This window comes from Pseudophryne corroboree, chromosome 1, assembly GCF_028390025.1.
Source record: "Pseudophryne corroboree isolate aPseCor3 chromosome 1, aPseCor3.hap2, whole genome shotgun sequence".
In the NCBI taxonomy this organism is placed as follows: domain Eukaryota; kingdom Metazoa; phylum Chordata; class Amphibia; order Anura; family Myobatrachidae; genus Pseudophryne; species Pseudophryne corroboree.
In genome coordinates, this window is record NC_086444.1 from 268913411 (window position 1) to 268935021 (window position 21611).

At 44.6% G+C, this 21611-nt stretch overlaps 1 protein-coding gene across 1 annotated transcript; it reads left to right on the forward strand.

Moving 5' to 3' along the window:
• The first annotated feature begins 1012 nt into the window (after positions 1-1012).
• On the forward strand, positions 1013-2591 carry LOC135056696 (uncharacterized). Its single transcript, XM_063962214.1, has 3 exons — positions 1013-1063; positions 1139-1351; positions 1963-2591. The coding sequence occupies exon 3, from the start codon at positions 1974-1976 to the stop codon at positions 2580-2582; it is 609 nt and encodes a 202-aa protein (XP_063818284.1). The 5' UTR covers positions 1013-1063; positions 1139-1351; positions 1963-1973; the 3' UTR covers positions 2583-2591.
• Positions 2592-21611: the final 19020 nt, after the last annotated feature.

Genomic DNA, 21611 nt, shown 5'->3' on the forward strand with positions numbered 1-21611 from the left:
GTGATGGTGCTGTGGCTCCGCAGCCACGCACCACTACCAAGACTGGCAGGAATATTAAGTTCAGCTATGCTGAAAACATGGCGTTGGTGCGTGAGCTGATGAAGCACCATCGGCAATTGTTTGGGCAGGATGCTGCCAAGGTGTCCTCCCGCAGGAAGTCTGTCCTGTGGGGGCAAGTAATAGTTGCCGTAAATAGTGAGGGTGTGGTGAGGCGGACTGAGGACACGTGTCGCAAGAGGTTCTATGACATAAAGCGCCGTGTCAAGGCCAAGATGGCCAAAGAGGCTAAATCAGCACGCAAAACCGGGGGTGGCCCCCCTTTCCGGGCCACCTATCGGGAGTGGGAGGAGCCTGTGCGGGCACTGATTCCAGCAGAAGTGGTGTCTGCAACTCATGTCCGGGATTCGGACCGACCCACGCAGGATGGTGAGTTTGATAAATCGAAATTATATTTTAAAGTGTGCAAAATGATAATGGTAGAGAAATTATTTTTAAAAAGTATGCATACATTGTTGGTCATGTATTGCAGGCCTATGCACCCTTATGCTGTTTTTGTGTTTTTAAACTGCATTTCCCATCTTGCCTTGGCTGTATTTTTTTAAATTTATAATGCAAAATCAGGTGCAGTGCATGCTGGTATGTGTAGTTGCAATAATTAATATGAGATCTTGCTTGGACATAGCTGTTGTATCTAATAGCAGCTTGTTCTGATGTTTTTTTTTTAAAAAACAATTTTTAAATAAACTTTTAATTTACATTTTGGCTCAAGTTGCAAGTAATCAATCTATGCAATATCTGACACATAATTCATCAATGTATTTTTTTTTTTTGTGCAACACCATGTACATTTTTATATACATAACAAATTAAGGAATCACGGAGATCTTAAGCACAAATTAGTTTAATTTACAATACGTACAAGATGGTTACAGTACACTAAGGCTTTGCAGTTAGCATTTTTTTACAAAGTATGGTCATAATGTTTTTACAACTTTTTCAACAGTCCGACAGACCAGCGGGCCAGACAGGCCACAGACAACTCAGGATGATGCTGGGATTGCAGGTAAGAATTCACTGTAGTCACATATTCTGCAAACACATAGAAGTACAAAATATTAATGTTTATATATTCTCATAGGTTCTGCTTCTGTAAGCCGCCCTCCTCTAAGGCGCCCATCACAGGGCTCGGGGCACTTACCCAGGAGGCCAAGTAAGACACGGCGTCTTGTCTCTGAATCTGCGGCTCCATCTTCCCCACCCAGGCGGCGCATTTCTGCAGTCTCACCCCAGCCACCACAGGCACTATTGGCGAGTCCACAGAGTGATGAGCCCAGATCACCTCAGTTATCTGGTGAGTCAAAACATAAACTAAACACATAGCAAATCATCTACACAGTACAGTTACTATGATGTGAGTTGTAGTTGAGCTTACATGTTTGCCATACCAAACAATGTGATGTTACGTCTTAAATTTTTAAAGGTGCAAAAGCAGAATTTATCAATATCTTAGTGGTTGCTATCGCCAACATCAAATTTAAAAATGAACAGACATTTGTTAAAATTTAGGCCACACACATGCACATAAAAATAACTGGCTTAAAATAAAAAAACAACACCCACTCCACACCATTATAGTGTTCACACACCTCCCCTGTCCTGTATGTAGACTGCTTAGTTGCTCCGCTCCTCGGGAATATCCAGGTAAGCAGTCTATATCCTGGACAGGGGAGGTGACAGAACACTGTAATGCTGTGGAGGGGAGGTAGTTAGGTGAGGATTCCGCAAGTCAGTCTATGTGCACGCCTGTGATGGTATATATGTGTTTGTAAACCAAATAAATTATTAGTTTAAAAACACAACTCAAAATACAAAAATAATGGAGTATTATGAATGTCGAAATGTTTAGAACTAGCAAAAATATTATTTGTAAAGTAAACAGTGCATGTTGTCCACCCCATACAGAGCCAAGCTTGATGCCCGACGTGGACCAGCAGGGACAAGACCAACAGGCAACATTCACACTGCAACTAACACCTGTTGACCCGAGCCAGCCAATACAGCCGCAGGATATCCCCCAAGCCTCCATGAGTCCCCAACTGGTACAAGCTCCACCCCAACCACAAATTCCAGATGACTTTTGGTCCAGTTGGACAAGCCAACAGACCCAAAGCAATGCCAGCCTGACCGCACATACCCAACACCTTGCCAGTCTGCCCCATCATCTACCGCGCATTAGTCGCAACTCGGGCAGACTGATTGTCCAAGTAGGCCGAATCGCAACATCGATGGAGCAAATACGGGCAGACAACAACCAAATGCTGGCTCATTTAACACGCATCATTGATGAGCAACAGCGCCAGCACCAAACACTCATACAACTAATACAGCACAACCAGGTTGTGAATGAATCTTTATCCAGGATTGTAGCCAGCCACACTGCAACCAACACACAACTGAATGCCAGCATAAATAATTTGAGCAACAACATAACATTGATGGCAGCACAACAAGTGACCTCCAGCTCTGGAACCACGACCCCTAGCCAAACGCCAGTAACCTCCCCTGTTCGGCGATCCTCCTGAGCACGTGCCAGTGAGCCAGCACAAAGCACAGCACCCAGCACACACAAGCGAAAAAAATAATACATCAAAAACTTTTGAGTAACGCAATAAAAAATTTGTTTTGACAAACACACAACTTCCTGTGTCCGTCTCAAACATTGTAGAAGCTGCTATGTATGTATGTATGTTTTTATGGGGTAATGAATGACAACGTATTGATAACATAAACTAACTACAATGTACACACCACTATAAACAACAAACAGTAAGTAACAAAACACACAATTGTTTGTATTGCAAAGTGTTTAGTCAAGGATAATTACATCCAACAAAAACTTACCCGAAAAATACCGATGAATCACTTCTTGCCGTACCTGCCTCCCTACATATGTACTCACACTGTCACCAGATGTTTCTAACTCCTCTGCTTGCTGACTGCTTTCTCCCTCATCATGTGCCAGATGTTGACTTAAACACAGATTATGGAGAAAACAGCAGCAGAACACAATTCTAGTCACCTTTGAGGGACTATACAACAAAAGGCCTGCAGATTTATCCAGACACCGAAACCGTGATTTCAGCAGACCAAAACATCTTTCTATCACATTCCGCGTAGCCTTATGTGCATGATTGTAACTGTGTTCAGCAGGAGAATCAGGTTGGGACAATGGAGTAAGGAGCCAAGAGTAGCAGCCGTAACCACCATCACCTGAAAAACAGATATAGTCAACATTAGTACATGTGTAAGATTATTCATTACCCTAGTCAAAAATAGAGTTTGTTGTTAAAAGACATACACACAACACATTTTAAACATACCCAGCAGCCAGCCATCAGGCATTTGTCCGTCCTCAAATTTATCGAAGAGCGATGACTGACTGAGGATGAAGGAGTCATGGCAGCCACCAGGGTAACCTGCAACAACACTCATAATTTTTAATTTTGCATCACAGACCACCTGGACATTAGTGGATTGGGCCATATGTCTATTAGTATATATATATTGACGGCCCCTAGGTGATCTCAGCTGAACGTGTGTGCAATCTATGGCCCCCAGCACATTGGGCATGCTTGCAAGCTCATAGAAAGCTACCCTGACAGCACGCCACTCCGACTCCTGGGTAGGGAAGCAGATTGAGGCATTAATATGTGGATCCAAGACATCCAAAACCTGAGTGGACATTAAACAATCTAAGGTGAGTGTCATGTTAGGTATTCTATACAATACTGTGTTGTAAGAGCTTACAGAAGCAACACTTAGACATAACCGGCTATGTATTTTTTGACTCACCTGATTCAAATATTTAGAAAAGGTTGGCTGTGAGATACCAATAACGTCGCCTGCCACAGCCTGGAAGCTCCCAGTAGCCATAAACTGTAACACAGCCAGGAGTTTGTGCAAGCCTGAGACAGAGCGAGAGCGTGCTGTCTCAGGGTCTAGTCCCAGTTTGACAAGGTCATACAGGCGGAAAATGTTGGTTCTATTTAGGCGGAACATCTGTATGACCCTATCATCGGACAATGCGTTTAAGTTTAAACGACCCCTAAAAAAACGTGGCTGGCGCAGCCTCCGCGGCACCTGGACAACCTGCTGACCATGTTCACTTACCTGGCCCTGATTTCTGGAAGCCTCATGGAGCAGTCTAAGGTATCCCACAGCAAACAGAAACTCATTGGCACACACCACAGCAGCCATTTCAGAGTGAGAGAATTTCAAAATGTGCCTGGAACACTTTTATAGGGCCAAACATTCAGGTGTGAGTAATGGATAATTGAGTACACATGTAAACACGCTTTTCAAAAGCAGGTGCGGTTTTTTTTTTTGGACTTTTTTACGATTTGTAGTTTTTCACGGCCGCAAATGTATTTTCACGGCAGACATTACAATTACGAATGGTTAGTAAATGACCGAGATTCATATCTAAACAGGCGTATTTTGACCGATGGTGTATTCATTCGTAAATTTTTACAACTACTTCCAAAAAATTACGAATGCCCTCATCTCTGCCGTGATTATTGCTTAGTAAATTACAGAGATGACACTTTGATGAAAAAACGGCATCTCGGTCAAAATCGGGAGCTTAGTAAATTTACCCCACTGTCTCTATGGATGGGTCATAAATTAAGTCTGCTGCTATAACAGCGCCCTCGCTCCTTAGACTCATCAACTTTGTGCCGTGCTTGCGGAATTTGAACACACCAAAATAACAAACAAATAATTATGACGACTCCCAGGATACAAAGGAGAAACTTCCCTACACTCATAATAACATTTTGAGCCCACTCTCCTAAACCTGAGAACCAGTTTCGTGGGTTCAACCATGAGACCCAGCCGGTCAGTTCATTACTCACAGTCGCCAAGGTAAGGTTGTGTTTCCTCCTGAACTCCCACTTCAACTGCAAGATATCGTCCATCTTTTGATCGATAATCTCCGTTGGGTCATCAGTGCTGTTTGTAATATACGTACAGCACTTCACCCCATATTGAGTTGCCAGAGTAACACAGTACCCACCTGTCACGGCTGTGATATAATTTAGGACCATCCTGTGCTGAATCAGTTCCTTCTTGTAAGCTTGTAACTCCCTTCCCGTATACCTGAAGGTGTCGTCATACATCTCAGTGATATTATCTATCAAGTTCGCTAGCGCATGGATATACCTATAATTTATAATTCCTCTGGCAGTACGGGTGATGTCTAATGCGAGAAGGAATTGAATCCCGGTGGATTCGTGGATCAAATCAGAGGCTGCGTGCTCTGTCCTATCTATGAGGTGTCTCTTGATAATGTGTTCATAGTGAGTATGAGTATAAGGAGCCTGAGCACTGCGGTGAACGTCTTTCATCTTATCATGGGTTATGGTCATGACCTCTGGCAGTACTCTCCCAATATACACAATCCCTCTGAGCTTGGGGCAAGCCACTTGTACGCCTTCCTCCCACATATGAAATAGGCATCATCTGGGAGAACATAGGGGACAAAATATAACATTACCATATTACAAACTTTCCAAGTAAAGAAACCCATCCCTAGTTCTCCCATCTGCTCAGTACAAGTATCGGGCTGGATGATATGAGCACAATACCCTGGCGATACTTTTCCAACCCACATGGTCTTGCATCCACGATTATACCTATACCGAAAATACCTCCCACTGTTGGCTATTTGGCGTACAAGTTCAGAGTCTATGGGTATCCTATCAGCTCTGTGTGAAAAGGTCATTGTCTGGTAATTCCACGTCACTTCCCAATTTCCCGGTTTTCGGTAATTGGAAATATTAAAACATAGTAAGGATCTGTCTACATGATACTGGTGGAGCTTCAAACTAGGGGGCCCAGAAATATTGAATTTCTTGTCCACCGGTCTCCCACCCCGTAATTTGAGTACCTCATCTATTGCTAAAGGTTACGGTACTAATCCTGACTTGCTCTGACCTTGAGGTACCTGTGAGCACACCCAACATTCTGTCTGGTTTAAGACCTTACCCACTAGTGAGTGGTAATCACTCAACGGATGCCGGTCCATGTCGATATTAAGGTTGGACTGACATCTCTGGATGCACCCATCCTCAACTATATTCTCACAATTCCTACAAATACAATATTCATCAGACAATAACCCCTCACAGTGCCTCCGAGCTCCCTGACTACCAGAACGCTTACTGATGCCAGCCTTTACCAAAATGATGTGTTGATCCTGAGATCCTATAAATTCATACTTGCCATCAGAACTCATTCCAGATCCCTGCTCGACCCCTCTGGGACCCTCACCAAAACAAACTGTCCTTATCAAAACCATAATTACTAACAGTACCCGAAACGCAGTCTCTTGTGATCAATCCATTTCGTTAGGGGAAAGGAGGAAAATAAGGAGAAAAGAAAGGAAAAACATGCAGGGGGAGGTGAAAAAAAGAAAGTGGTACGACAACCGTTCTAACTCTTGTTACTGTGCTCAGATGCCTTTCAACAGTCCTGCCTCTCAACTTTCCCGGAACAGACACTCTAGTGTCTCTTTGGTTTGCTCTTTGGACACACAGTTCACTTTGCTCTTTGAACACACAGTTACCAAACCACAAAACCTTGATGAAACTGCACGAGTTCTCTCCGGGTCAGTGACCTTCTTGCAGTGGGACGAGTGGATCCAAGTCTCTCTTTTGACGACCTTTAGTGCTGTTGTGCTGGTTAACAAGACTTGATATGGTCCTTCCCACCTGTCTATGAGGCAACCTGAGCGTAAGAAATTTCGAAACATCACATTATCCCCAGGTTCAATGTCATTGCAATTACTGTTCGGTAGGTCAGGAATCACCAGCTTTAAATTTCTTTGTTGATTTTTCAGCTGCTGGCTCATCCCAACCAAATATTTCACAGTCACTTCATTATTACATTTCAAATCATCCTGGGGGTCTATCATTACATGAGGTTGTCGACCAAAAAGAATTTCAAAGGGTGATAGGTTAAGGGGAGACCTGGGAGTGGTTTTGATGCTGTACAACACTAGTGGCAAAGCTTCTGGCCATGACAATCCAGTTTCAGCCATTAATTTGCTCAGCTTGTTCTTAATAGTGCTATTCACTCTCTCCACCTTTGCACTCGCCTGTGGACGGTACGGAGTATGCAGCTTGCTATTAATTCCCATCAGTTTGCACATGACCTGAAAGACTTCACCTGTAAAATGGGTACCCCTATCACTTTCAATTATTCTAGGGATACCATATCTACACACAAATTCCTGCACAATTTTCTTTGCAGTGAACGTAGCAGTATTTGTGGCCGCAGGGAACGCTTCTACCCAATTTGAAAATACGTCAATACAAACTAACACATATTTTAAATTCCTACAGGGTGGTAACTGTATGAAATCGATTTGTATTACCTGAAAAGGACCGTCTGTCGGAGGGATATGGGATGGCTCTGTTGGTATTGACTTTCCAATATTCTTTCTCAAGCAAGTAAAACATGTCATTGCTCTCTTACCTGCATGAGAAGAGAATCCTGGCGCACACCAGTAGGCTCTCACCAGCTTACACACACCCTCTTTACCCAGATGAGTCAGACCGTGTGCCGCCTCAGCTAAGCTTGGAAGATATGCTCTGGGGGCCACTGGCTAACCTTGTCCACCTGTCCACAGTCCCGAGGATTCCTGGCCATATCCCTTTGACCTCCAGACTGCCTTTTCCTGTAATGATCACATATCTTGCATTTCAATTGTGTTTAACTGTTGTGTATTATCAGTTGTGTTAAGTAAACAGTCTGTGGAAAATGAAAAGAGAGGGAAAATAATAAAAATAAAAATTTGTCAGATTTGCGTTCACCATCAGGCTGTCACACCATCATGCATATCGGTGTCTATGCACAGTCTTCCTTCACCAGTATTCTCATTCTCCACCCTTTGTGCATGACCAGGCACACTGCGTAAATACTGGTGTCCCTATGCTGGTGAGATATACTGGATTTGGGCAGAGCTCTGAAAGACCGAGTAGGCATGTGGCGTTTGAACTATAATCCTGTCAGTGACCGTAAGAGATGAAGAGGAAACTTTGAAGACAAATCACATAGAGTTTAGTAACAGATAATTTTGTAGAGGCAAAGAATATTTTACAAAATTTGACACCTGGATTGGGCACTACGGGGAATGATTACGCGGTCTGGTCCCCTAAAAGAAATTCTATGTGTGTTATATCTTTACTGGGACTATCCCAGCCATCAATCCAGTGTCCTGTCCATTCTAAATTCATAGGGAACCCGGTATCTTTGAGATAATTTCCTCTACCTGTGATGGACATGCATCTAAAACAGTAAAATGCAACATTAGTCTTCGTGGGTATCCAACATACTTTGTGCTTCCTGGGCGGGAGCACTCAATATGTATACCATCTCTAACAAAACTCCTGTTAAGTTACTTAGAGGTCACTTCTGCTAGAGAAAGAAGCAGAAGTTTAGAGGCCTCCTCCTAACCCCAGTAAGTTCTGTCAAAAGGGTAAAGTTGCATTTATTCTGTTCTTCCCATTAACCGAATCTTTGTTTTTCTATATGGCTCGTGATTCCTTACTTTATGTCCCTTGATCCCGTCTATGTGTTTAATAACGTGGCTTGTTTTCTCTGTCTAGGGGTCTATATTGGCTATGTGTTCTACTATACCTACAATCTCTGGCAAAATGCCCTTCCTTTTTACAACTGTAACATATTCTCGGTCTTTTCCAAACAGCAGGGTTTTGGGGTTTAGGCTGATGAGACTTTGGTGTAAGGGCCTGTATACTTTCAATCCTCAGCATCTCCTCCTGTTGTTTTCTACGCCTAACAATATTCTTGTGGTGTACAATTACGCACTCTCTAAGACAAGCTACTGTGACCCCTTTCCAATTAGGCAAAGATGTTTGTACCCTGTCCCTTACTGTCTTATTGAGTCCGTCCATTAGCACAGAGACAGCCACTTCCCTATAATTCGCATCGTTCCCTGTGTCTGATACCCCAATGTATCTATCCATTATTTGCAGGGCCCGATGGAAATATTCAGATGTCATTTCATTTTCCCTCTGTTTTATGGAGAAAATTCTTCTCCACTTAACATTAATGGGGAAACACAACTCTAGTTGTCTATTAATTCGTTCTAAGTTCTCCTCATTGTTTTTGTCAGTCATAAGACTATCCGACTCTACCCTACAATCAGTGATACATTTTTGGGTGTCAATATTAGGGGGTAGGCACGCTTTTAAAAATATCCGCCAGTGTTTGTTTATCGGTTCATACGCATTACCGAGATCTCTGATAAATTTCTGACATCTGGCTAAATGCTTCCGAGGGTCGGGGAATTCTGAAATGATTGATCGCAGCTCATCTCTGGGCCACGGGCAATACATTGCATTATTCCTGGTGAGGATTACTCCCTGACTATTGGTTCCCCCATTGGGAGTTACTATTTCCAAGACAGGGTGTAATTCTACCATTCCGTTCCTAATCTGTTTTACTGTGAGGTGTTGTTGTCTCTGTGCAATGAACTGTCTCACACTTACCGGTAGCTGTGACCTCACTAGTTCTTTCATTGGGGAATATTGTTACTGCTCTACCTGGTTGGACAGGCCCCACCTGAGTGTCCTGCAAAGTGACTGCTTGGAGGAGAGCTGCGATTTGGCTGGATCCTTCATCTTCCTGTGACCTATAACCTTGAAAAGACTTCAAAACAGGATACATCTTGCAAAAATTAGGGTTAATACTAGAGATGTGCACTTGAAATTTTTCGGGTTTTGGTTTTGGGTTCGGTTCCGCGGCCGTGTTTTGGGTTCGACCGCGTTTTGGCAAAACCTCACCGAATTTTTTTTTGTCGGATTCGGGTGTGTTTTGGATTCGGGTGTTTTTTTCAAAAAACCCTAAAAAACAGCTTAAATCATAGAATTTGGGGGTCATTTTGATCCCAAAGTATTATTAACCTCAAAAAACATAATTTCCTCTCATTTTCAGTCTATTCTGAATACCTCACACCTCACAATATTATTTTTAGTCCTAAAATTTGCACCGAGGTAGCTGTGTGAGTAAGATAAGCGACCCTAGTGGCCGACACAAACACCGGGCCCATCTAGGAGTGGCACTGCAGTGTCACGCAGGATGGCCCTTCCAAAAAACACTCCCCAAACAGCACATAACGCAAAGAAAAAAAGAGGCGCAATGAGGTAGCTGTATGAGTAAGATAAGCGACCCTAGTGGCCGACACAAACACCTGGCCCATCTAGGAGTGGCACTGCAGTGTCACGCAGGATGGCCCTTCCAAAAAACACTCCCCAAACAGCACATGACGCAAAGAAAAAAAGAGGCGCAATGAGGTAGCTGTGTGAGTAAGATAAGCGACCCTAGTGGCCGACACAAACACCGGGCCCATCTAGGAGTGGCACTGCAGTGTCACGCAGGATGGCCCTTCCAAAAAACACTCCCCAAACAGCACATGACGCAAAGAAAAATTAAAGAGAAAAGAGGTGCAAGATGGAATTGTCCTTGGGCCCTCCCACCCACCCTTATGTTGTATAAACAGGACATGCACACTTTAACCAACCCATCATTTCAGTGACAGGGTCTGCCACACGACTGTGACTGAAATGACGGGTTGGTTTGGACCCCCACCGAAAAAGAAGCAATTAATCTCTCCTTGCACAAACTGGCTCTACAGAGGCAAGATGTCCACCTCATCATCATCCTCCGATATATCACCGTGTACATCCCCCTCCTCACAGATTATCAATTCGTCCCCACTGGAATCCACCATCTCAGCTCCCTGTGTACTTTGTGGAGGCAATTGCTGCTGGTCAATGTCTCCACGGAGGAATTGATTATAATTCATTTTAATGAACATCATCTTCTCCACATTTTCTGGAAGTAACCTCGTACGCCGATTGCTGACAAGGTGAGCGGCGGCACTAAACACTCTTTCGGAGTACACACTTGTGGGAGGGCAACTTAGGTAGAATAAAGCCAGTTTGTGCAAGGGCCTCCAAATTGCCTCTTTTTCCTGCCAGTATAAGTACGGACTGTGTGACGTGCCTACTTGGATGCGGTCACTCATATAATCCTCCACCATTCTTTCAATGGGGAGAGAATCATATGCAGTGACAGTAGACGACAAGTCCGTAATCGTTGACAGGTCCTTCAGTCCGGACCAGATGTCAGCATCAGCAGTCGCTCCAGACTGCCCTGCATCACCGCCAGCGGGTGGGCTCGGAATTCTGAGCCTTTTCCTCGCACCCCCAGTTGCGGGAGAATGTGAAGGAGGAGATGTTGACAGGTCGCGTTCCGCTTGACTTGACAATTTTGTCACCAGCAGTTCTTTGAACCCCAGCAGACTTGTGTCTGCCGGAAAGAGAGATCCAAGGTAGGTTTTAAATCTAGGATCGAGCACGGTGGCCAAAATGTAGTGCTCTGATTTCAACAGATTGACCACCCGTGAATCCTTGTTAAGCGAATTAAGGGCTCCATCCACAAGTCCCACATGCCTAGCGGAATCGCTCCGTGTTTGCTCCTCCTTCAATGTCTCCAGCTTCTTCTGCAAAAGCCTGATGAGGGGAATGACCTGACTCAGGCTGGCAGTGTCTGAACTGACTTCACGTGTGGCAAGTTCAAAGGGCAGCAGAACCTTGCACAACGTTGAAATCATTCTCCACTGCGCTTGAGACAGGTGCATTCCACCTCCTATATCGTGCTGAATTGTATAGGCTTGAATGGCCTTTTGCTGCTCCTCCAACCTCTGAAGCATATATAGGGTTGAATTCCACCTCGTTACCACTTCTTGCTTCAGATGATGGCAGGGCAGGTTCAGGCGTTTTTGGTGTTGCTCCAGTCTTCTGTACGTGGTGCCTGTACGCCGAAAGTGTCCCGCAATTCTTCTGGCCACCGACAGCATCTCTTGCACGCCCCTGTCGTTTTTTAAAAAATTCTGCACCACCAAATTCAAGGTATGTGCAAAACATGGGACGTGCTGGAATTTGCCCAGATTTAATGCACACACAATATTGCTGGCGTTGTCCGATGCCACAAATCCACAGGAGAGTCCAATTGGGGTAAGCCATTCCGCGATGATCTTCCTCAGTTGCCGTAAGAGGTTTTCAGCTGTGTGCGTATTCTGGAAACCGGTGATACAAAGCATAGCCTGCCTAGGAAAGAGTTGGCGTTTGCGAGATGCTGCTACTGGTGCCGCCGCTGCTGTTCTTGCGGCGGGAGTCCATACATCTACCCAGTGGGCTGTCACAGTCATATAGTCCTGACCCTGCCCTGCTCCACTTGTCCACATGTCCGTGGTTAAGTGGACATTGGGTACAGCTGCATTTTTTAGGACACTGGTGACTCTTTTTCTGAGGTCTGTGTACATTTTCGGTATCGCCTGCCTAGAGAAATGGAACCTAGATGGTATTTGGTACCGGGGACACAGTACCTCCAACAAGTCTCTAGTTGGCTCTGCAGTAATGATGGATACCGGAACCACGTTTCTCACCACCCAGGATGCCAAGGCCTCAGTTATCCGCTTTGCAGCAGGATGACTGCTGTGATATTTCATCTTCCTCGCAAAGGACTGTTGGACAGTCAATTGCTTGGTGGAAGTAGTAAAAGTGGTCTTACGATTTCCCCTCTGGGATGACCATCGACTCCCAGCAGCAACAACAGCAGCGCCAGCAGCAGTAGGCGTTACACGCAAGGATGCATCGGAGGAATCCCAGGCAGGAGAGGAATCGTCAGAATTGCCAGTGACATGGCCTGCAGGACTATTGGCATTCCTGGGGAAGGAGGAAATTGACACTGAGGGAGTTGGTGGGGTGGTTTGCGTGAGCTTGGTTACAAGAGGAAGGGATTTACTGGTCAGTGGACTGCTTCCGCTGTCGCCCAAAGTTTTTGAACTTGTCACTGACTTATTATGAATGCGCTGCAGGTGACGTATAAGGGAGGATGTTCCGAGGTGGTTAACGTCCTTACCCCTACTTATTACAGCTTGACAAAGGCAACACACGGCTTGACAAATGTTGTCCGCATTTCTGTTGAAATACTTCCACACCGAAGAGCTGATTTTTTTGGTATTTTCACCAGGCATGTCAACGGCCATATTCCTCCCACGGACAACAGGTGTCTCCCCGGGTGCCTGACTTAAACAAACCACCTCACCATCAGAATCCTCCTTGTCAATTTCCTCCCCAGCGCCAGCAACACCCATATCCTCCTCATCCTGGTGTACTTCAACACTGAAATCTTCAATCTGACTATCAGGAACTGGACTGCGGGTGCTCCTTCCAGCACTTGCAGGGGGCGTGCAAATGGTGGAAGGCGCATGCTCTTCACGTCCAGTGTTGGGAAGGTCAGGCATCGCAACCGACACAATTGGACTCTCCTTGTGGATTTGGGATTTTGAAGAACGCACAGTTCTTTGCGGTGCTTTTGCCAGCTTGAGTCTTTTCATTTTTCTAGCGAGAGGCTGAGTGCTTCCATCCTCATGTGAATCTGAACCACTAGCCATGAACATAGGCCAGGGCCTCAGCCGTTCCTTGCCACTCCGTGTGGTAAATGGCATATTGGCAAGTTTACGCTTCTCCTCCGACAATTTTATTTTAGATTTTGGAGTCCTTTTTTTACTGATATTTGGTGTTTTGGATTTTACATGCTCTGTACTATGACATTGGGCATCGGCCTTGGCAGACGACGTTGCTGGCATTTCATCGTCTCGGCCATGACTAGTGGCAGCAGCTTCAGCACGAGGTGGAAGTGGATCTTGATCTTTCCCTAATTTTGGAACCTCAACATTTTTGTTCTCCATATTTTAATAGGCACAACTAAAAGGCACCTCAGGTAAACAATGGAGATGGATGGATACTAGTATACTTATGGATGGACGAGCGACTGCCGACACAGAGGTAGCTACAGCCGTGGACTACCGTACTGTGTCTGCTGCTAATATAGACTGGATGATAATGAGATGAAATCAATATATATTATATCACACTAGTACTGCAGCCGGACAGGTAGATATATTTATTATGTAATGACTGATGACGGACCTGCTGGACACTGTCAGCTCAGCAGCACCGCAGACTGCTACAGTAAGCTACTATAGTAGTATGTATAAAGAAGAAAGAAAGAAAAAACCACGGGTAGGTGGTATACAATTATGGATGGACGAGCGACTGCCGACACAGAGGTAGCTACAGCCGTGGACTACCGTACTGTGTCTGCTGCTAATATAGACTGGATGATAATGAGATGAAATCAATATATATTATATCACACTAGTACTGCAGCCAGACAGGTAGATATATTTATTATGTAATGACTGATGACGGACCTGCTGGACACTGTCAGCTCAGCAGCACTGCAGACTGCTACAGTAAGCTACTATAGTAGTATGTATAAAGAAGAAAAAAAAAAAAACACGGGTAGGTGGTATACAATTATGGATGGACGAGCGACTGCCGACACAGAGGTAGCTACAGCCATGGACTACCGTACTGTGTCTGCTGCTAATATAGACTGGATGATAATGAGATGAAATCAATATATATTATATCACACTAGTACTGCAGCCGGACAGGTAGATATATTTATTATGTAATGACTGATGACGGACCTGCTGGACACAGTCAGCTCAGCAGCACCGCAGACTGCTACAGTAAGCTACTATAGTAGTATGTATAAAGAAGAAAGAAAAAAAAAACCACGGGTAGGTGGTATACAATTATGGATGGACGAGCGACTGCCGACACAGAGGTAGCTACAGCCGTGGACTACCGTACTGTGTCTGCTGCTAATATAGACTGGATGATAATGAGATGAAATCAATATATATATATATAATATCACTAGTACTGCAGCCGGACAGGTATATATATTTATTATGTAATGACTGATGACGGACCTGCTGGACACTGTCAGCTCAGCAGCACCGCAGACTGCTACAGTAAGCTACTATAGTAGTATGTATAAAGAAGAAAGAAAAAAAAAAAACCACAGGTAGGTGGTATACAATTATGGATGGACGAGCGACTGCCGACACAGAGGTAGCTACAGCCGTGGACTACCGTACTGTGTCTGCTGCTAATATAGACTGGATGATAATGAGATGAAATCAATATATATATATATATAATATCACTAGTACTGCAGCCGGACAGGTATATATATTTATTATGTAATGACTGATGACGGACCTGCTGGACACTGTCAGCTCAGCAGCACCGCAGACTGCTACAGTAAGCTACTATAGTAGTATGTATAAAGAAGAAAGAAAAAAAAAAAAACACGGGTAGGTGGTATACAATTATGGACGGACGAGCGACTGCCGACACAGAGGTAGCTACAGCCGTGGACTACCGTACTGTGTCTGCTGCTAATATAGACTGGATGATAATGAGATGAAATCAATATATATATATATAATATCACTAGTACTGCAGCCGGACAGGTATATATATTTATTATGTAATGACTGATGACGGACCTGCTGGACACAGTCAGCTCAGCAGCACCGCAGACTGCTACAGTAAGCTACAATAGTAGTATGCATAAAGAAGAAAGAAAAAAAAAAAACCACGGGTAGGTGGTATACAATATTATATATATATTATATACAATTATATATATATATATATATATATATATATATATATTAAACTGGTGGTGACTGGTGGTCAGGTCACTGGTCACACTATCAGCAACTTGCAAGTAGTACTCCTAAGCAGACAATCACAATATATATTATACTGGTGGTCAGTGTGGTCACAATGGCAGTGTGGCACTCTGGCAGCAAAAGTGTGCACTGTACGTTATATGTACTCCTGAGTCCTGCTCTCAGACTCTAACTGCTCCCCACTGTCAGTGTCTCCCCCACAAGTCAGATAATATACAGTCACACTATCTATCACTTCAGCAAGTAACTAGTACTTCTCCTAATGCTCCCCAAAATTACTACTGTGTCTCTCTCTACTGTCTCACTCTCTTCTCTATAAACGGAGAGGACGCCAGCCACGTCCTCTCCCTATGAATCTCAATGCACGTGTGAAAATGGCGGCGATAGAATCCGAGCCTCGCGAGAATCCGACAGCGGGATGATGACGTTCGGGCGCGCTCGGGTTAACCGAGCAAGGCGGGAAGATCCGAGTCGCTCGGACCCGTGTAAAAAAACATGAAGTTCGGGCGGGTTCGGATTCCGAGGAACCGAACCCGCTCATCCCTAGTTAATACATTGTTTATGCATACTATCATTTACGGATATACCATTGATTGTAGCCATCTCTTCCCCTTCGACCTGAGTCGACACTGGTGTGTTTGTGTTCTCATTCCCGCTAGGTTTTGAACCTGTTTTGCAAATTTGTTCTCTTTGCATATCCCCCTCTTGCTGCCATAATTTTAAACAATCATTATATCTAATCCTTTGTTTTCTGGATTTTAGAAGACATATTTTACTGCTTACATTCTGCAGTACCTCTGGTTCAAAGCTGCCCACCTTAGGGAATGGTTCCCTATCTTTGTCAGTCACACTTTCCCATTCAGACAAAAAGTCTTCAATACTTTTTCCTTCAAACTTTGCTGACCCCATGGGCCGCGGCTCTTCAACCTGAACCCTGGTTACAAAGCGTCCCTTACTTGAGCAACTGGCTCCCATAATTGTGGGCCTTTTCCCACAAACACCAAAATACTCAATATAAGGTAACGGTGAAAGTTCTCCGAGCGCTCTTCACCCGCTCACCGCCCACGTTGGCCAGTACTACCATACACTGTCGATTGCGAAGGCAATGTACCCAACTTAGGGCCCTATGTGACCTATATTTACTGGAAGTTTTTAGGAATAACTTACCCTTTCCAGTAAAGTATCGTCCGTTGGAGATTTTCCTGAGAGAGACCAGCGAAAAACTCGCTATGCACTTTATTATACAAAAATCACGCTTGCGTATGCTCTATACAGCGCTGATGATACCGCGATTTTACGCAAAAGCTCGTAAAAAGGATATCACGTTGCGCTATCTATCACTCCCACAAACGCGCGGTCCAATCGCACAGCGTATAGGTACTTGTTACTTATCTGCCGTACGACCACTGGAATCGATTTTCAGGCTGCGAAACCTCAGCCGGAGCGTATATAAAAAAAAACTATATGGGTCACAACACAATTCACAATTCCCTACCACGCTCCTGTAAGTCTCCTCACGACTTACGTATTAAACTTATACTAACGTGAGTCAGCCGCCTCACGCCACCAAGTCTCCACTCACTTGATGTACCAAACGACGGGATCCCGCATTACGGGGTTCGAATCTCACTCACTCCTACGTTCGCTCACTCAGGTATACTTGGTTTTTCTGTACAGAAAATTAGGATTCACTCAAGTTGGCAGCTTTACCCCCAGAGGCAATTAAAAAAAAATTATTTATACTAAATTTTGTTTTTATATTAAATTTCTTTAGAAACTGGGTAGTTTGGTGCTATTGTAGCGTGGCTACTGTCCCGCCTTTAAACTAAACAAACTATTGTGTAATTTGTACCTAGCGACCGTACTTCTTACGCAATTTGCGTAAACACGCTACCGTGCGTGTCTCTTACGCTGCGTGCGCAGTCCTGTACTTTGTCCACGACACGTGTACAAAACGTTACGTCCGCAATAGTACAAATCATACACCTCTATAAATGTGAGCAATAAAACCACTATTGACCACTAACCACAATCCACACTTGTTCCGTTTTAACCCTCTTACTACTGGGCCAGAAATACGTTTTGTGATTTTACTCTTACTCCCTTAAATATTTTTTTAATTTTTTTTAACTATTATAGCAACAAATATCTCCGGTTTCACACAGGTTTAAATGATTCTAGCAATTTGAATGTTATGGCAACAATGTGAGAGAGTATGCAAAGTATGGGGTATGGGTGCCGTGTACGCTTTTGGCGCCAAAAAAAAATTCACAGATTTTAAATAGCTTTTTTCCTGTTTACCTTATGAGTTCTACCAGAATCTCTACAAACCATACAGAGCAGACGACATCTAATCAGCAATCAAGTAGGGTTTTCAGTGCATCCATCGACCAAGAAAAGGATACGTAGGATAACTTTCTGTCCACCCTTTGCTGATAGATTAAGTCTGCTGTGACCTGTTAGGTAGTAAGTATGTGGAAAACCGGAGGAGCCCCCAATTGATAATACTGATTTATCCTTAGGAATGAAAGCTATACCTTAAACACACCTTAAATACACTTTACCATGGAGCCGCTGCGGCCGCTATACTTAATACACACTCTACGTACTTTGTCCGCTAATAGCGTACAAAGTCTCGTACTGTGTACGGACTTTGCGTACAAATGCCGCGCTGACGGTACAAAGTACTCACAGCGCATACACACCCAGTGATACACTTTAAACCTTATTCAGCAAATTCAATACAATGATAATACACTTTAAACCTTAGCAGGGCAATAAAGACACGACACCAGATTGTAATTAAACCGCTGGGTTCCGAAACCACAGTGTATTATTGCTGAAAGGGGGTTACAATACAATTAATACAATACAAATATAACAGAGTAAATGGCTACATTCAATGGTACATACGTAAGTGAATTCGCTTGCGCTTCCCGGTCCGGTCCTCCGTTATCTGATAGATAACGTTGTGAGTCTTGTGTCTGACCAGGCCTGCTGCAGGCTCTCTTTATTCACTTCATCCAAACATAACACAATGGATACTGTAATCTCTTTGTCCATTGGACACAGGGATGGTCATTTACAGTACAGGAGAGGTCATAGTTCTGTTTGAATAGGTGGGCGATGTCTATTTTCACTGCTCTTGTGGGTGGTCTCCTCTGGATTCCCGCCGCATACATAATGTACAGTAAATACAGTTTATATCTATATTCTGCTCCTGCACATAACTATCCGCAGGAACATGCAATCTTCCTCAAACTAACACCGGAATGTTTCCCTTAAAATACCCTACAGCTGGATACCAAGCACCACCTTGTAACCTTGTTCTGTCCCCTCCTATCCTGTAAAGGTGAATCCCTTTGTTCTGTTACCATTTAAACTGCTGTTAATTACGGATGTGGTGCAAGGAGACTAATTATACATTGTGCACTATTTGGATTAAATATGTAATGTATTTTGATAGCCTTCCATGCGTTCACAAACTCTACCGTAAATACTCATACCACGCGCTAATGCGCAGGACTGCGGGAGCGACCATACACAAATTGCGAATATGCGCACGCACAACAGAGCAAGTACGCGCACGGAGGCCATCTGTGTGTAGTTTGTACATGATGTGTGTACTGCAATATTTTTCGACTTTGACAATTCACATATACAGTACGTGCTCTTGCGCAGATCATGCAGGATGATACGGATACCGATCTGACACTGCAGACGGTGATAGGGATGTGTTTGGGGGGCACCATCTCTTGCTATAGGGGTGCAGTTGATGATAGAGACCATTAGAGATGTGTTGCATATTGCTGATACAACACCTGAGCAGGTTGAGGAGGCTTACTTCACTGAAAAGTAAGAAAGCCTCGCTAACCTTCCCTGCGTCAAAGGAATTAAATGCTATTTTTGAAAAGGCTTGGGAAAACCTGATAAAAAATTTGAGATACCTAAAAGGGTTCTGGTGGCATTTCCTTTCTCGGTAGAGGATAGGAAAAAATGGGAAAACCCGCCTATTGTTGGCGCGTCAGTATCCAGATTCTCAAAAAAGGTGGTTTTACCTGTTCCAGGATCTACTGCCTTGAAAGAGTCGGCTGATCGTAAAATTGATAATACGCTCAAATCCATGTACACTGCTTCTGGGGCAATACTACGTCCCACTATTGCCAGTGCTTGGATTGCCAAAGCTATAGTAAAGTGGTCAGGTACGTTACTTGAAGACTTGGATACTAATGAGAAATGTGATGTTGAATTGTTTTTACATAACATTCAGGATTCGGCAGGATTTCTGGTAGAATCCATGAAAGACCTGGGTTCCATGGCTGCAGGAATTTCTTCCATGTCTGTATCGGCTCGTCGAGGACTGTGGTTGTGCCAGTGGTCTGCCGACGTGGAATCCAGGAGAAGTGTGGAGACCCTACACTACACAGGTCAGGCTCTCTTTGGGGAAGCGTTAGATGCATGGATCTCCGCGGCTACGGCTGGTAAGTCACCTTTTCTTCCCTCAGCTACACCTGCTCCGAAGAAACGCTTTTCTTCAGCTACATCACAGCCCTTTCGGTCTACCAAGCCCAGAAAGGCCAAGCCGTCCAACACCTTCTTTCGGGGAGGTCGGCCCAAGTCCAAGAAACCTGCAGCTGCTGGTTCCCAGAACAGAAACCAGCTTCAGGTACACCAAAGTCCTCCGCATGACGGTGGACTGCACGCCCTGGATGTGGGGCCGGTGGGAGCGAGACTCGGGCACTTCAGTCACGTCTGGGTGTCATCCGGCCTGGACCCATGGGTGCAAGATATTGTGTCTCAGGGGTACAAGCTGGAATTTCAAAATCTCCCTCCTCACCGATTTTTAAAATCGGGCTTTCCAGCTCCGCTGGCAGACAGAACTGTCCTGCAAGAAGTCATCCAGAAGTTGGTGGAGGCACAGGTCATTCTGCCAGTACCACCTCATAGGCAAAACAAAGGTTACTATTCGAACCTTTTCGTGGTACCGAAACCGGATGGTTCAGTCAGGCGAATTTTGAACTTATAATCTCTAAACCTCCACATTCCGATTTGGCTGCCGCATCAAGCTTATCTTTGATTCGCACTGTTGGACTGTCATTTTCAGTTCCAGGCCCTACCATTTGGCCTCTCCAAGCTCCGAGGGTATTCACCAAGGTGATGGTGGAAATGATGATTCTCCTCCGCACACAGGGGGTGAACATAATTCCGTATCTGGACGATCTATTGATGAAGGCATAGTCCAAGAAGAAGCTGTTATGGTCCATAGCTCTCACGATCCAGCTTCTCAGGGAACATGGTTGGATCCTGACTCTTCCAAAATCTCATTTGGAACCAACCAGGAGGTTGTCCTTTCTGGGAATGATCCTCGACACAGAAATGCAGAGGGTGTTTCTTCCAGGGGAAAAGGCGTTAGTGCTTCAAACGATGGTCTGGGATGTCCTGAAGCCAACCCGGGTGTCGGTTCATCAGTGTATTCGCCTTCTTGGAAAGATGGTGGCCTCTTACGAGGCCCTGCAATACGGGAGGTTTTACGCTCAGTCCTTCCAACTGGGTCTCCTGGACAAGTGGTCGGTATCCCATCTACACATGCACCAGAGAATACGTCTGTCACCAAAGGCCAGGATTTCACTCCTCTGGTGGCTGCACCTGTCTCACCTTTTGGAGGGCCGCAGGTTCGGGATTCAGGACTGGATCCTTCTAACCACGGATGCAAGTCTGCGGGGCTGGGGCGCAGTCACTCAAGGGGAAACCTTCCAAGGAAGGTGGTCAAGTCTAGAAGCCGGCCTGCCGATAAACATTCTGGAACTAAGAGCCGTCTACATCGGTCTTCTCCAAGTGGCCCATCTTCTGAGAAATCGGACCGTTCAAGTGCAGTCGGACAATGTGACAACAGTGGCTTATATAA